The 18,118-nt window shown below is 42.1% G+C and overlaps 1 protein-coding gene across 1 annotated transcript in view; it reads right to left on the reverse strand.

The window, feature by feature from the left end:
- lrp5 (low density lipoprotein receptor-related protein 5) overlaps positions 1 to 17,628 on the reverse strand; it is a 64,485-nt gene extending 46,857 nt beyond the window's left edge. Inside the window, exons 1-5 of the mRNA XM_070831296.1 lie at positions 17,425 to 17,628; positions 3,982 to 4,182; positions 3,604 to 3,820; positions 1,737 to 1,805; positions 1,485 to 1,613 (exon numbers count right to left, since the gene is read on the reverse strand). Coding sequence (XP_070687397.1) covers positions 1,485 to 1,613; positions 1,737 to 1,805; positions 3,604 to 3,820; positions 3,982 to 4,182; positions 17,425 to 17,509 — 701 coding nt within the window. The 5' untranslated portion in view covers positions 17,510 to 17,628. The remainder of the gene's footprint in view (positions 1 to 1,484; positions 1,614 to 1,736; positions 1,806 to 3,603; positions 3,821 to 3,981; positions 4,183 to 17,424) is intronic.
- Positions 17,629 to 18,118: the final 490 nt, after the last annotated feature.

Genomic DNA, 18,118 nt, shown 5'->3' on the forward strand with positions numbered 1-18,118 from the left:
GAAGTCAGCCACAGTCAATTACTTACACAAAGTAAGGCTGAAAAGTCCTGAAAGTCCTGAAAAGTTGGCTGAATGGGAAGAACAAAGTCTGAGCCATCAACATGTACACCTTGCCAGTCCTCAGATACCCCGCTGGTATAATAAGCTGACCCAAGGAGGGGATAGAGGCCACTGATGTCAAGACAAGAAAGCCCCTCACAAAGCATGGAGGGTTTCATCCCAAGTCCAGCACCCTGAGACTGTACACTAAGTGGAGTGAGGGAGGCAGAGAGCTGGTGAGCGTGAGAGCCACGGTCCAGGACGAAACAGCCAAGATCAGAAAATCCATCAGGAGGATGGCCCCTGAAGGTGAGCTACTGAGTGAAAACCTCAGGTAGCAGGAACCTGATAATGCAGAAGAGAAGGATGAACCTTCCTGGAGGGACAAGCCCCTACACAGCATGTACCACCAACAGATAGAAGAAGTGGCTGGAAAAGGCTGGGTTAAAACACAGCACAGATCTAATCATGGCAGCACTAGAGCAGGCACTTAATACAAGATCAATAGACGCTGGGGTCTACCACACCAGACAGGACCCCAGGTGCAGGCTGTGCAAAGATGTTCCTGAAACAAGCCAGCACATAATAGCACGGTGTAAGATGTAGTGCGAAAGGGAGTGAGGCAGTGAGAAAGGGATTTTTCTTTTTTGGGGGGGATTTATGTGATTATACTTGTACATATATAAGGCACCTAAACATTTGCTGATCTGTCTAAGTTGTTAAGAAAATGTTACGACACTCCCTCTGCTCTCTGCTCTGCCAGTGCTGCTTCCTTCTGCACTCTGAGTCAAGTCGTCAGGGGGAGGATATTTTATCTCATCTCACCACCATCTCTCTTACTGGCTTAACCCTTTATGGGGCACTCATTGAAATACTTAGAAATTCAAAATTTCAACCTTTTTTACTTTTGTGAGTTTTTCAAAAAAAATTTAATGTTATGGTGAAAATCAAGGTCAGTGAAGTCACCATAAATGGTTTCTTGGCGGTCTGTCGTGTAGCCTGATTGTCGCTGATTGGCTTGGAGAAATCTTGTAGTTCTACTGCCTCATGGTGAGGTAAGGGGGGGCAATTTGAACCCCCACTTAAGTTACCAAATATGGTCCCTTGCCCGATAAAGGGTTAAAGGTATGCTGCTGGAAGAAAAAGGGTCTGAGATGATCTATACTGCTGGGCCGTATTCTCATATCATTCAACTTTTTTATGTGAATTGGCTGACTGAACTGTCTCTAAAAATACTCTCCGCTCTCCAAATTTGAGTTCATTTGTGATTTAAGATATTTAAGATTAAAAAGTAACTATTGAAAATAATCTTATGGAGCTTTTTGTCCATAATATGTTGTATGAATCAAATATAAGCATACAGCCAGCGCCATATAAGTTAGTACAGGTCTACTGTGTTCCAGGAGACTATAAAACTCCCATACATACAAACATCAGTTCCATACCGTGCTGATCCATCCAGGTTAGTTCTGTGAATGAAGCTGAGTTTGGCATCGGCCCAGTACAACTTCTTTTCGATCAGATCGATAGTCAGACCGTTGGGCCAGTATATGTCCTCATCCACTATAATTTTCCTGTTAGAGACAGAGGTCCACAAAATGATCTTACTACTGCACTGGTGATACTATACTATAAAAACATTATTGTGAATACAGAAGTTGGGCTTGCTTAAGTGTTATATTGTACAGTTCCAGTACCTGTGGCTGCCGTCCATGCCAGCACGCTCTATTCTGGGCTGCTCTCCCCAGTCTGTCCAGTACATGTAGCTGGAGCAAAAAACAGAAAAGAAATCTGTCAATAAAACAAACACAGGGCCACATCACAATTTGGAGATACGCATCTGACCACTACTGTTGAGATGATCACTTGAATAGAATGAAAACTCTGGATCCTAAAATTTCAGGGTACTCTTCTCCTCTTAGCTATCTGATGCCTTCCTCTTATAAGAGACTCACTTTAATGCTTCCACTAACTACAGCAAACTAAGCCTGGCTAATACTAACACTTTAAAATTGTTTTTAAAGTGCAGTGGTTTTTCTTTTTTTTTTTTTTATCCTTTTGCCTTACTTTCTTCTGTTATTTCACAAAATCTATCCATCTCATATGATTTTGTTTTCCTCCCCAAATATTTCTCTCTCCATTTCTGTTTTTCATCAATTTGGTGGATATTCCAATATAATATTCACAGTAAAATGACTAACACTCTCTCTGATCTGGTTGAGTTCACATTAAAATGAAGTGAAGTACAATAAGCCTGTCTGTCACACAACCGATGGTTATTGGTTTAAATGCTTCTTATTAAATGCTGTGGACATGTGTGTGCTGAGCACACTGAAAGATAGAGCTGGAGACACAGTTTCAGAATTATGGACAGATCGGCATTCTTTTGGCCAGCAATGTAGAAGTAACAGAGCAGGAAACTAGAAAGAGAGAAGAGAGAAATAGAAAGGAGGTGATACGGAGACAAAGCATCGTCTTTTTGTTCTTCTGGTATAATTTGATCTGTTTGACTCATTCCTGTGCAAATGTGAACTACTGCCTGGAACTAAACTGAATGAAACTTTTTCAACTTCATCTGAATTGACTACATTTGGCTTGATCTAATTTGATTCACTTTGTTTGAACAAGGTTGAAGTTAATTTGACTGACTTGGGCTGAATTTGCTTGGATTCACATTATGTACACTAATTTAAAGAACAACAACCTGAATCTAATTTGCATAGTTTTGGTCTCTATTCCTATTGTCACATTTTACTTACCAACTACTAGTCATACTACTACTACTAGACATAGTAGAAGGTCTTTTTGGGCTATAATATCTTATGTTAACATTCACAATATGATGCTGGGTAGAGAGAAGCCCATCACTGTTCACTTACAGTATGACCAACAGATGTGCCAACAACCAAAATCATGCACACACCCTGTGGTTACCATAATCCATGTGAATATTAGCTGTACACATCTGTAATCTGACCAATCCTGGAGCTAGCATGGTATTCAGACTATTCAAGACAACTAATTACTGTATGATAGACCCATAACGCCTGAGCAATACAGGGAAAAAAACTTTTTCCAGTGCATCAGTGCATTTAGCTTATGCTAAACTAATGAGGCCAGTTGACTCATTGAACGTATGGTTTAAGTGCAGTGTCTTCAAACATCAGGCTCTGCTTGATTGAATTGCTTAAGATGATGCGACATTTCTGCAAATACTGTAATTATTTAGTAGATGGGTGCACCACGCACAGACCGTCCTAATTCTCTCATCATCAGTTTCTGATGCTACTCAGCCTGGTGGAACCGTTTCTTGAGTTTGTTTAGTCCTCTCTGCTTCTGAGGACAGTGACACTATAACAAAGGTGGGAGTGTCTGGTGAGTGACCCAAAAGAAACCTCACACAGCCTCCACATCTGTCCTCTGATGTGAATTCAGAATAATTCTGGACATGTGTTACTTTTAAAACCTTGTTTTTCTATGTGATTTTTCTATCATTCATATTAACACTGGTGGCAGGGTTCAAATACATTACGATCAAACTGTCTTAAGAACAGTGTGTGTTACCGTTGAGCAGGGTTGAGGGCGATAGCTCTGGGCTGGTCCAAGTCCATCCAGAACAGAACCTTCCTGGAGGTGCCATCCAGGTTGGCCACCTCAATCCGATTGGTCTCTGAGTCTGTCCAGTAGAGCTTTCTACCCAACCAGTCACAGGCCAGCCCATCAGGACTGTCCAGCCCTGAAACCACCACAGTCTGGCCAGTTCCCAAAGCCTCTTTTAGGGCTGCAAACACAAAACATACTGAGTGTGAAACGGTAACAGGAAGGAAGATGCATTCTTCATTAAACCACTTCACTTCTGCCCGACACACATGTTCTGTTGGTGTTTGAGAGAAAACCTTCACTAAGCTGCAGAATAAACACAGAAACTGTTTGCTGTCTTACAGTTGGATGACTGATTCCAGTATGTCTGTTTGATGGCCTCCTCACTGACATCTGTCCAAAATATCAGGCCCTCAGAGTACAGGAAGTCCACCGCTGCTGCGTCCTCCAGCTCACTAACCACGATGGCCGACTCACCACGCACACCCTCTGCATCTACTAATCGTACGTCACGTCGGTTGGCAAAGAGGAGGAGAGGTGACCCTGGAAAAAAGATCATAAAGATATTCTAAGTAACATTTAAAACACTATATTGAAGCCCAAGTACAGTTTTTACCTCAATGACAATAGATAGTGATACATGCCCAAATTCCTGCAACTGTGTTTGTAACTCACTTATGATAGTCCTTGAATGCTGATGACTGTACGAATAGTTAAACTCATCTGTCACCTGCAGCCAGCTGAGTGTTTGTCCAACCCGTCAATACCACAATAGCTTCATTATGGATTATTGCTGAGTGATCCATTTCTAGCACTGGTTATTTAGTTTAGTGTTGCAAAGGTGCTTATATTGAATAAATTATGCAAACGTATTAGTCTGTTAGAAGAAGTAACTGAATCACATTGCTCTTGCTTCCACAATATTTGACATGAAAAACTATGCTTTTTGGAATTCAGTTTGTAAAGAGGTAATACATTTGCTCAAACTCAGAGAGGTTATGCAGTCTGTCTATTCATCCTGGTGTCTTTGTAATCCCACCAACATTGACTTAATAATTGTCTTTCAGGGGGAAAATGTTGCATAGCCCTTTCATGGATGTGGCAAAGAGTTTTAACATATGTGACTCCTGTTTGAGAAACATCAAAGCGTAAGCCTCTCATGCATGTGGTCTCCATGTTGCCCGGACGCTGCCATTGTCCACCATGGCCCCCTGGTCCACAGTGGGGCCAACATGCTCCAGCACACGGTTGGACTCGGGTGTGTATCCCCACCAATGGGACATTTAGAGTAGTGGGGTTTTGGAATAATGGTCTGTCAGAGCAATGGCAGCCACCATGCTTTTGAAAAGGAGTTTGTATGGAAGTATTAATGAATTAAAGGGTCACTCCACCAATTTTACATTTGGAAATTAGTTTACTCGCCATTTGGGAATACTGTGTTTTGAAGCTTGACCCACAATAGGGACCAAAATTAGGATAACTCAGCATGTGCAAGAGCAATTCTAAAATATCTCATAATTCAGAATCATAAAGAGACTGAAAATCCACTAACCACTACATCATGTATCAACTTCACAACCAAAATTTCTAAAGTCAGAATGAAATACAAGCTTACTACGTCTTGAACTGAGCTGATTTTTCCCTTTGAATTACCATTGCCCTGTCTACCACCAATTTTCAAATCATGACTTCTACACAGCCACAGTGCCACACTCAAGTTCACAGCTAATCATCATCATGTTTTGGCAAAATAAAGAGCTACTCATTGGAGCAAGGCCCGACCAAAAACAATTCTGCCATCTGGCAACAGTGAGGCCATCAAAAAAGAAAAACAGCAAGGACTGAGACTAAAATACCTTTTGTTTGAACAAATAGGTTTTACTTTCTGTCTTCTATTGCTTCATACATTATCAGATGAAAAAACACAAGTTGGACAACATATTTAGGATATGTTTATGTTTAAACCACGACAGGTATTAAAGTATGTGTGTCTCAGGGTCCAGTACGTGTGTGTGTGTGTGTGTGTGTGTGTGTGTGTGTGTGTGTGTGTGTGTGTGTGTGTGTGTGTGTGTGTGTGTGTGTGTGTGTGTGTGTGCATGTGTATAGCTCAGTAAGTCAGAGATGTTATCCTCCCACTGGTGGAGGGAGGCAATAGTTGTCTCAGCAGCTGCCACAGTGCTGTGACAGCTTGTGGTTTTGGCCTGGCAGGGTGGCAGAGCTGCTCCAGTGTGGCTTGGCACCACCATTCCTACTGTAATCCCACAGCATTAAGACACACTGCCTCTGTCAGTACGGGTGCTGTCCTTAAACTACAAAGAGACACTACATAATAATTATTTCAAATGAATAATTAATCAATCATTCATTTAATAATAAAACTGATTCTGTGACTGACATCAGTGTGGATATGAACTCAGAACTAGTTTGTTTACAATCTGCATAAGCATTCTTGTATGATCCCAACCAATAATAGTTGATGCAGAAAAGTGTTCTGGCATCCATCTAAGTAAGGAACAGATGCACATTGATTAACAGAACTGTTGTGGCTCTTTCTCATTAGTATTCTTTGAAGGTGAAGGTGAGTCACATCAATGAGTTACAGAGCCTTTAAAACACTTTACACAGGACATATACTCACGTGGTGGCACTGGACGCTGAAGGTACTTATTTAATGTGTGTAAAATAATGTGCAGCTACAATCAGTAAACTATCAGTAAATTAAGTCCCATATTTCAAATCTGTAGTAGTGATGGCACACACCTTCTGTTTTTTATAAGGTAATTGTTGTGTGGCATAACATTCATGCTTTTACATGCAGAAATAATATGGCACTCCAAAGTCCATTGACCTACGACTTATGTCTTCATCCGTCACCGGTCTTATGGGTGTACACTAGGGGTGTACATCTATCCCTTATGTGCCGATCTGATACAAGTCTAGATACATGAGCTAGGATACGAATCAGGGACAATAAATAACGATACGATTCGATTCAGTGCAATTCAATTTGATGCAATCTGAATCTATTTGTATGAAAAAAATGGAAAAATCATTTCAGAATAACATGTCGTGTGCATAACCCTTCAGAACATTGACATTCATAAAATTTGCAAAACTTAACTAATAAAGAAAACAAAACTGAAAACTAATATGGCACATATTAGAGAAATCTCTAAAATCTATAATCTATAAAAAAGATGAAAACAAAATACTTTTGGACAGATCTTCATGTTTTCAGGTAGTAGAGCAATAACCATCTGTATTAAGTTAAAATAATTATTAACATTAATTAATATTAATCAATGGCATTTCAAGGATTTCTCATAATGTCACAAGTGTTGCAGCCAAGTCATGTGGACTCAAGTGGAGGTTGAGTAACACCAAGGTAACTGTATCCCCCCTTCTTGTTTTTCACTCATTAGTTTCCTTTTTGTAGTTACTCTCCTGTGAAAATATTAATGTATCCTTCCTCTCTCACACATGCACATGCAGATCCATTTTCTTTTACCACACTACATTGATGTGAAATATATCACACACACACGTGCCTTTGCTTGTCAGGATTCTTTTTAAGGAAAATGAATTGATCAACATGACCATGGTGCAGTAAACTTGTGGCTGGTATAAAGAGGAAAGAACTTTGTTCTTTACTGAAGTATAAAATACGTTTGCCAGGGAAGTGTCTACTTGGTATGTTATACCTCGGCTCTGGAGTACTTATCACGTCATCACTTTCAAGTACACTGTAAGGTCTTAACCTCCTTAACAATACTGCAGACTATAGATGCTGTGATTATCTTGGACCTCGCCGAGATGTGCTTTGTTGTGGCTGAAAGAAGTTTTTTGACTTGTGTGTTCTTGCTTGTGCTAGCTGTGCAAGCAAGGGCGCCGTTATGATGGTTTGATGAATGGTGGAATAACCGGTGATATTCCTGTGCATGAGACAGATGTGTCCAACATTTGTCAAGTGATGAAATAAACACTCCAATGACTTTGCTTTTCTATCACATTAATTTGCCGATGTCTTTCGAGACATTGCTATTACATGGAGTTAGTTTAAAGCAAGAACGATAGACAGTGGCATTGTGGGTGACTGTGTCGACGCCTGTTCAAAACACTGCTAACGGCACTAAGTCTGTAACTAAATGTTCTTGTCGTCATCTTGATATTTGTATCAAGTGTCGTTACTGATCTGATGGATGTGGGAAGGTTTCTACCTTCATCCAGCCTGTAAGGGAAACATCCAGTCAGAGGAATGTGTGACAAGTTAGCTGTGTTCACTTGTCACACATCTGTTCCTACAATAGGTCATGTTTGTGATTAAAGGCTACAACATATTCAAGTGTAGTTAACATGTCACCACTTTGTGGGTTTTGGGGGGGGGTTTGGACAAGGATAGTCAGGGACAGAGGAAACACTAGACCTCCTCACTATGAATATACACACCACTCTATCACCCGCTGTCTGGTCACATAGAAACTAGAGAACAGGCCATGCTGGAGTCAGACTGTCAGTCACTACGAGCACTAACTGGTAAACGCTTCACAATAATAACACCTGAATGCATCTGAAATGTGACTGAGCTGTGGTATTAAACCGTATACTGGAACCATACTGCTGGTCCACTTCATGTCTCTGTCACTGGGGCTTATAATCCTGACTGGTCAGTAATCCTGTATTGCAGAAACACTTGCTGCAGTTCTGTAGTGACAGCAGCCTGATTTCATTCGACAGAAATGTTCCTCTCTGGTAAGAGTTGTGCTTGTTTCAGTGAAGCTTGACACATCTTCTTGGCTTGATCATTGTGTACACAGCAGATGCTCATGCCTCTCTGAACAATGAAGAGATACTATGGGATGGAGACTTCTGATCTTACACCAACCGTTATGTCTTTAAAAGTTTAGAACGTACCTGTTCTGACTGTTATTAGTAATGATTGTGTAGCCTACAGGGAAGCTGGCCTGGGCACATCTAACTTAGGAGGAGATTAACAACATGTCTTTCAGCCATAACTGACATCTTGTTAAATAACAGCCTATTCATCTGCCTGTGGATGCTCTCATGTGATTTAATATGAACCATGAAAACCCAAATCATGGTAATGAACAATACAGTGCCAGCTCTTAATCACTCACATAAGGACATGGTGCATAGCATTAAACCTGGAAGGCCTAAACGAGGCCAATTGCTTGGAGATAAAAAACTTACCATTACATCAAGATTAAAACATGCTCTTTGTTTTATTGAAGGAAATGAAAACACAATGAGCTGTGATTCACTTGGTAGGAAGCAGCAGAATAATAACCATTATTATTCCTAGAAAGAGGTCAGAGCTGTGAAAAACTGTAAAAGTTCCTCACCATCCAGCACTGAGGGTGCATGTGGTCCTTCCAGATTCACCCAGTCACCTCTGTATTGTTACTGTATTGAACTGCTCTCACTACTGATGGCTCATTGTGGTTTCCAAAGATTCAATAAGGTTGTTGCTTCAGATTCAGTAGAACTATATCTCTCAGTGTCTAATTGCTCCCACTGTCCAACCTACTCAAAAACCAACAAAGTTCTAACATGTTTACCAAGCTTATAAAGCCTATTGCACTCCTGCTGTTTAGTTTTCTACACCAGTGCTTAACAGTTGTCCAATTTGTCCTTATTTGTAAAATGAGAGACTCAGTCTGACGTCTGATTCAGAGGACAGAGTGTGCTGAATACTACAGAATTTGATGCTGAGATACACGTTTGGAGACTCAGACTGTGTTTAACTTGTAGGCTGCATAAGTACGAACATATCACAATTCACCACGGCACAACTGTTAAACCGTACTGTTGTACTTAATCGCTGTTCTACACACTTTACAAATGGCCAATTTAGGGTCCAATTTTGTCCAATTTTCCACCCTTCTTCAAAAATCCAAATGTCTTCCAAACTTTAGATTTTAGATTTGACACGGAGCTCCCTGAGTGGTGTGTATCAAAATGGCGTGAGTCATATGCTGTGGCCTTCAGAGTCACAAGAGCCACCAATATTACAATTTGGAGCAACGTTTTGGACAGCGCTGTCCAACATCAATACACTTTGCAAAGAATGCTGCACATCTTTCCAGTAGAGTCCCTCACACCATATGATGAGGAACACTAAAGCTAACTAAAATAGGGCTCCAACAGTCAGTCCATTATTTTGAAAATCCATTGTCTTACTTAAAGTAATTTTCCAAACAAAAATTGTATTTTAAAAAATGGTTCCAGGCTCTGAAATGTGAGCATGTACGGTAACTTACAGTACAGTCAACTGAATGTCTTTGGGTTTTGGGCCTGTCAGTCAGACAAAACAAAATGCTAGAATAGAGAATAATAATCAGCAGATAAATCAATAACAATTAATCTGAGTAATCACTCAATAAAATATTCCTATCAACCAGAAGGTATAACTATCTTACTACATAGGAGGCACAGGGGTAAGAGACCATCTACTGAGCTAAATTACCACGGTAACACAGTAGCAGCACTATGACAACACAGAATGCAGCTTTAAAAACCTCTTATCAACGGTCCTGTCCAACTGTCCACGGGAGCTGACGCAGATCAAAATAAAGGACAAAAAAAGGACATGAGGAGAAGAAACAGAGAGAAGGGCAGACCACACACTGAGGGCCTTTGAAGGTCACCTTTGGCCGTACACAGACACTGCAGTGAGAACTAGCGTGAGCCAACCTCCACAGCCCAGCTGAGGCTCCCTGGCGACAGGTGTAGAATAAGTATGCAATAAATGGAACTGTTAAAAAGAGCTAATGTGAAGGGTCAGCCAGACAGGTGCCACTGGGTAGGGGACATATCCTAGATCCATTCAGGTATGCAGCTTGCAACATAAATACAATGGCAATTTACCATATTTGATTTTTTAGGTCATACATCTGTAAAAATCATTTCATTAAATATGCAAACACATCTGACTCTGTCTGATGCCTCATCCTCTGTAGTAATCTTCTGCACGTGTCAACATATCCAGCAGTCATCAAGTCACAGAGGGACATCTGACATCTGGTGGCATAATCGTTCAACCTCTGTGAGGAATAGAAGTCCTCTGTGGGGTTGAGGAACGGAAGTGACCCCTCCTGGGGAGAGCTGTGAGTTGTGGTGATGGTTGAGTTTGAGTGATAAAAAACATGTTTGAATTTGAAAGATGTGGTCAATGAACGCACTTTTGCCATTTAGTCACACTGACTAAAGTGACCTCAGCTACTTCTTAATAATGTAACCAATTGTAAAAAACACAGATGAGAGTTTGACCCAAATGAAACATTATAGATAGAAAATATATATACACATTGTTAAGCTGAACCAACATATATTATGAAACACTAAAATGTTGTTCATTTAATTGTTGAGATTAGAAAGAGGGAAAGAGGAAATGTTTGTGTAGACAAATCACTGCACCTGGTGTTAGTTTGGAAATGGGATTAACAATCAAAGTAGACAGTGGGACACTAAGAGAGTGTGTGTGTGTGAGTGTGTGCGTGTGTTTGGGGGGGGGGGTCATACTGAGGTGGCAGCATGAAAAGAAAAAGGGTCCCAGAAGAAGTTTCTAAAGCGTATGCAATGCACTGCTGCACCCCTTTCTGTGGGAGCACACACACACACACACACACACACTACTTAGTTCTCCTGTTTTGTTGTGCTTGGAGAAAGTTAGCAGGCTTCCTCGCTTTACATGTTAACAGAGCCCATGTTAACAGAACCCTCTGTGTGAGTGTGTATGTGTGTGTTGGGGGGGGGCAGAGAAATCAAGGTTAGACTGCCACGGACTTCCTCTCTCTCCTCTCTCTATCCTTCCTTCGTCCATTTCTTCATCCTTTGTCTGCCTCCTCCCCACTGCTCCTCCTTTCCTATTTTCTCTTTTACCTCTCTTCTCCCAGCTATTTTTCGTTCATTTGTTTTTTTTTTCCTCTCGGCCCTCCTTTTTGCTCTCTCCCTATCCTCCCTCCATCAGGTTTGTATGAAATCCAAACAGCACAGAACCTCCTCGAGTTTCACACCAGAGCAACACAAACAGGAAAAGATATCAATCTCTTCCTTACATTCCTCCTCCGTGCTGTCACCAGATCTCCTCTCCTGACCTTCAGCCCCTCAGATTTCCCTTCTAGCCAACTCTTTTCCTTTCCCTGCTGCCACAACTTTACCAACTAACATTCTTGTCCATCACCATATTTCTTCAATCAGTTGGGCCAATGTAAGACTGTATTTTAAACAGGCAGAGTTCTATTACTGCTTGAACATCGCCACTAAAAGTTGTGAAAATAGGGCAGCTTGAGAAAAATACAAATGAAAAGCAACTATAGTGTGTCATTCTGTTTATTCTATTTCATAAGACATACTCCTAAAGAAAGAATGGAAATACTAAAAAGTGATCTGGTGAAAAGCATTTGCAGTTGCTCTGATCACAGCCAGCCTACGTTGGGTCTTGCCCTGTTTTGTTGAGTGTCGAGTGTGCCTCCATCCAAACAAAGGAACAGACTCAGAGTACGAAGCCTGAATGCAGCAAATGCAGTGGCCCATATAGTGCAGGCTAATGGGGAGGAGTGTGGAAATCACCTATTGGCCGGTCTCAGCAGTGGAAAGAGAAAATCCCCAGGGTTCCCAGGGCAAAGAGTTTTTTTGGGTGGCCCACCCAAATAGATTAGCCCCCACCCAAAAAGAAAAATGTTTCTTTTCACAAGTCAGTGGAGCTGGGAATCGACCCTCAACACCCTGTTTCTACTACTGACTTCACACATGAAAACGCTGGCTTCAGTTCAATAAAAAAGAAAACAGGTTTTTATTCTCAAAGTAAGTAAGTCAAAAATTATTTGCTTACGTATTGTTAGAGAACCTCACGTGTTCTCCATGGTATTGACACATTTAAAGTGAATACGTGTGACTGGGACAGAACCAGTAAATGGAATCCAGTTTTCAGGATCAGAAAAGAAAAATGGAGAAATACGTTTCTCTGTGGTCCCAGCCCAAAGGACACTGGGTATTCTTCTCAACCAATCAGTGTCTTTGAGACTTTGAATATCAGCCCCTTTGTCAGCCTTAGAAAGCTCTGCTTACACTTCCTCTGCAACACGTCTGTGCTAAAGCATTATGTCAGCATGGTGAATAAAGTGCTGTAGTTTAACAATTGGCAAAAACAGCATAATCCAATTATTCTGTCCAAATCGTGACACACAGATCTCAAGTTAATCCTCACTAAAATCAGGGAGAGAGGTAACGCATGCCCAAATAAACAAAGATTTCAAATTAAGCCAGAGTGCGTGAAAGCAGAACAGAGCACTTCAGAGTGGGGCCCTGATAACTGTGTTCAGCAGCAACATCTAACAGAAACTCTCAGCTTGCCAAACTACCAAAGCTGAACATGTAACAGCATCACTGAGCATGTGCAGTGACATCTGCCTGACACTGAGCTATCCAGAGACTAATATAAGACTGAGATTTAACCACAAGCAGCTGTGTCCTTTAATACTCTCAACAAACACAATTTCCCTTTGCCCATCACTCACCCGTCTCTCCTCAGGTCCCTGTCCACCTCAACAGGTTGACCATGTTCGTACCAGGAGTCACATCTGGGTTTTACACTCATCCCGGTTTGGGTTGGGTGTTAGTCTTCAACTTCAAGAGATAATGGTGGTGATGGTCAAACCATGACCATGAAAGTTTATTCCCTGACAACTGAACAAACTCCAGCAGCTGAGAAAGACCATCTCATGTGGGTGAAAGCTTCGAAAAAAGCCAGTAAGTGGACTTTGAGTTTGGATTGTGAATCCTGTTTGGCAGCAAATAGCTTGAGAAGTTTTCTTTTTGACCTCCATTTTTTTGCATCAAAAGACAGGTAAAGAATCACAAGATTTAACTTTTTTTTTGCACTGCGATCAAAATCAAAATTACAGTTTGGAATCAATTGCACTCGTATTGTTGCCATCACAGTGCCTGAGCTTCAGAGTTTTGGTGCAGCTTTTTGCACTACCTTGGTTTAAGGTATGTAAAGGGTATGTAAAGCTGCTTAATGCATCAGTGTTACAAATAAGAACTGAATGAAATATAGTTTCATTCTATAACTTTCCCAGTTTGGAATATGAGTCAATATTCAATATTAACTTTCCCTATTTTTCAAAACTCAATTCTACACCAACTATTGAGGTTAGATACCATGTTGATACAAAAATCTTATTTTCTATACATCAACTATTCAAATATATTACCTCTTATCCTTTTGTAAAATATTGTTACCCACTAAAATATTGCTCAATTTCTCCCATGCAATTAAAATAAATGAAGATAAAAGGCACCCTGGAAATGAAGGTGTTTGCCCCCTTAAACCCACACACACTCACAGCTGAGGAGACAAGCCTGTCAGTATATGAAAGTTACGTGACGTGTCAAAAATCAGGAGAAATGGAATTCAACACTTCTCTTCTTTGAGACACGTTTGTATCCAGTATATGACCTATCCCTGTGCAGTGCTCTAGGACCTGGGACTATGGGAAATGTGCAGACAATATTAACGCTCAGTTCAATAATACATTCAGAATATGAGCAAGTTCAAACAAGCAGGTCTTTTGGTTTTCTTCAGGCAATCAGTAATATACACAATCCCCTCAAGTTTCGACTTTGAGTAACTGCTGCAGCTATTAAACATCCAACTGACCCTTTAGTTTTTGCTCATTTTATGTAAGAAAACTTGAAGAAAGACAATTCAAGAGAAAGAGAAAATTCAAAATCCCAGTGTCATTTCTTAACGGCACTAATAAATATTAATAAAACAGAGCCTTGGAAGAGAGCTTTTCTCAGGTTTGTTGTGTCTATTGTCTGCATTAAGACAGTCAGCGGTGTCAGCAGCCAGAGAGGGACGAGCTGTTAAAGATTTTAGACGGAAATTACTTTAGAAGAGGACAGTTAGGCCCACTTCATGTTTTCTGAAAGACACAAAAGAATAAGAGATGACACTAGAGGAGCAGAGGACCAGATGGGGAACCATGACGTGGCTTTGGCTAAGACTCATTTGCCAAAATGACGTTTCACTGGACACACATCTCAGCTAAAACAACCTGGAAATGCTTGTGTGAAGTTTCACACCAAAATAACGTAATACAGATTAGGCAGCATAGTATAGACATATTCTGAGTTTCATTTATGAAAAAAAATCACCATTAGCCCCTTTTCCACCGCAGAACACACTTCCAGCGTTCCACACTGCCTTTCCAGTGTGGCTGCAAACTTGTTTATTTCATTTCTACAAGCTTCACTTCGTTTGTGTTTTCATCATTTGGAAAATGGAGCAAAAGAAGAGAAGCTGCGAGAAGTGGACGGATGACGAGGTCCAGGCTCTTTAGAGCGTATTTGCAGAGGAAGAAATTCAGTGGGACTTTGAGTCGGTGACTCGAAACGACCGAGTCTGTGGAAGAATAGCTGACCAGCTGGTGGAGCTAAATGTAGGGAAGAGAAGAAACTTAAGCAACATTATAAGAAGCTGAAGGACCACAACAGTAGTTTCTGTTACCACTCCCCCACACGTCATTAGCCTGATTTGAATAAATGTTCTGGAACTTTGAGGTGCAGTGGAAACGCAGACCACAGAGATTACCAGGAATTCTTTTACCCAGGTAAATAAATTCCTGGTAATAAAAATTCCTGAAAATATTGATGGAAAAGGGGCTATTGACAGAGTGACCCAAAGACTTTCATCACACACACACACACACACACACAGAGCTGTGATGTTTGTCTGACATTTAACTGACACTACTTTGGTGTTTTTGGCCCGTGGGTGTGAAGTGTGTGTGCATGTGGTTACCTCAGTGCCAAAGTAAAGCCAGTCACTTCAGCTGATGGAGTATTATTTAACCCCGCTGGCAGCAGCTGAAGGTGTGTTCTCTGCTCACTGATGAAGTCAGACTTGTGCATGAACTGACTACTGTATTTCATTGTCAACAAACAGATAAATAGCCCTAATTCTTACAATAAAATGAGCCGTGACACTTGTCTGCATGTTGTTATGGCAGTAATGTGTGCATAAAGTTCCCGGTGTTCTGATGAGGCTGTACACAGTTCACTATTGTCATTGTAAACACTTGCTTTTGTAAATCATTTCTGGGATCGACCCTTGGCCCTTATGAAGTCAGACTGATTAGTGGCATGCTTTGGCTGGAGTAAAAGTGAGGTACAGGTTACTTTGAGTAAATATATGCTGTTGCATTTCATATACTTTTGCCAGTGTTATTTATTGGTTATGATACTGTTATAGTCCATAGTTGTTGTTAGAGACACCAAAAACCTCAACACTTGCACAGATTAGTTGCATCACTGTTCTGTGCAGAGCGTTTGACACCTTCAGAATTGCAATAAATGCATTTTGTAAGCAGTACTTTTCCTTCTATCGGTATAGTCCATTGTAAATCTTGACCGCAATCACTCACATCAGACGCCTGTCCATTTTCAAACAGCCCTGGTAATTCTGACAAACTAAATATGAAATGCATCCACAGCTGAAGCTAATATGAGACCCTGAGAAACAGGTAACAGGACTGTGTGGGCTCACCTACACTTTCTACATTAGCTTCACTAAAATCCTGAACAAACCTTGCTCCCCATACAAAACAATCTGTAAAACAGTAAATGATCTCAATAAAATGTTCAAAACCACGAGGAGATATCTGCTCTGTGAATAAGTAAAAGAGCTGACCATCATTCAGCGCCAGCTCGCACTGCTGTGCAGCTTTTTTAATGGAACATTCCATCATTTAATCATTCCGAGATAAATTATTTTTACTACCACTTCACAACAACACTGCCGTCTATTTGAATTCTAACCTGTGGGACTCAAAGACCTCAGCAGGAAGCAGACTCAGCAGAATCTTTAGTGGAGATGTGAGTGGACAGGGCCGGCCAGTGGAGCGTAAGCCATCACTGCTGCTGTCCACTGGGAAAACTACTGACAAACTTCAAGGAATTCAGGGTCCAAGTAAAGATTATCATCACCAGATGTGGGGCAGAGGTTAGCACAGGTCTGCATCTTTCATGGATCACTGAGGTGCAGTGCAGTAGGTGCACACGGCGATCACCACAGTAACTGTGAAGCTTTGGTTGAAAGATGCAGGCGGACAAACAGGAGCTGGCCTTGGACCTGGTGTAACGCCGATCGCGCTGAGCTCCGCCTCACAGGGGCACTTTCACGGTAGATGGTGAGGGGAGCAGACGAGGCGAGGAGAAAGTAAGGCTCGTAAAGATGCACGCACAGGCAGGGAGAACATCTCTAACGTGTCCGCCAGCTCTTTCTGTCCCAAAGCACACTGCGGCTTCTCTGCCACCATCCCAGCCCTGAGTCTGCCTGACACCCGACACCGAGCAGGAATGGCTGCAGCAGCCGAGGCCCGACGGAGCAGCCTCCAAACTTCATTCCTGCTCCGACCGACACACAAACCCAGAAAGTAGAGCTGCTGCACCAAGCACGGGGACACTTTCCCTCCTGGGGGGGGGGGGGTCATCCTCAGCGTGTCCCACTTCAACGCAAACTTTCCACACTTTGATTGCAACTATTGTGTCGTTGTACCCTTGGGACATAAGAACTTCTACTCTCACACACGGACTGGGAGCCAGCCCGCGGCTGGGGTTCGTCTCTCCGTGTGGACATTAGACAGAGAGGCACCAGACACAACAGCACAGTAACTACTATGTTCTTAGCATTCCCCCCCCTCACCCCCGAAGGCTCCGTCCTCCCAGAGAATCCATGTTGTGAACAAAAAGTCAACGTACCGTCAACCGCCGACAGCAGGCAGCTCGGCAGCAGAAAGAGCAGCAGCAGACCGCCCATTTCCAGTCCTCGGTGCTTCAGACCCATAGCTCCCGCTCCATGTTCCGATTTCTGCTCCTCAGTAAACTTCGACGTCCACTTTTCCGTGTGTTCACGCACACAGCCGGGTGGACAGGTGTGTGTGTCTGTGTGTCTCTGCGTGTGTGTGTGTGTATGTGTGTATGTGTGTGTGTGTGTGTGTGTGTGTGCTCCTGTGGGTCCCTCCACACCACACTTTTCCCCACTTCAGGCGCTCGCGCTACTTTATACTTTGGATTGTCGAGCTCGCGCACGGAGAGAGAGTGCAGCCGGACGTGGTGTGACGTCATCCGACACGAGGAAACAAGACCTCTGTTCGGTCGTCTCACGGCTTTTGTTAACGTTACGGCGTCCACGTGACGGCCCCTGTCCGCGGTGAGACTCGGCAGACCTGGGGAGGACTGGAGCAGCTGCTGGCAGCAAACAGGAGAGTGAGGCTAACGCAGAGAAGCTACTGACTGGCTCCAGAACTGACAGGACACAATGGAGCCAGATCGACGATACTGACACAAAGCACATGTGGAAAAGCATTCAGATCTCCTAACCAACTAAAAGTGGCCATACCCCAGTGTAAAATACTCTGTTCCGAGTCCTGCCTAAAGTAAAACTACTTTAATA

This window comes from Pempheris klunzingeri, chromosome 5 (genome assembly GCF_042242105.1).
Source record: "Pempheris klunzingeri isolate RE-2024b chromosome 5, fPemKlu1.hap1, whole genome shotgun sequence".
In the NCBI taxonomy this organism is placed as follows: domain Eukaryota; kingdom Metazoa; phylum Chordata; class Actinopteri; order Acropomatiformes; family Pempheridae; genus Pempheris; species Pempheris klunzingeri.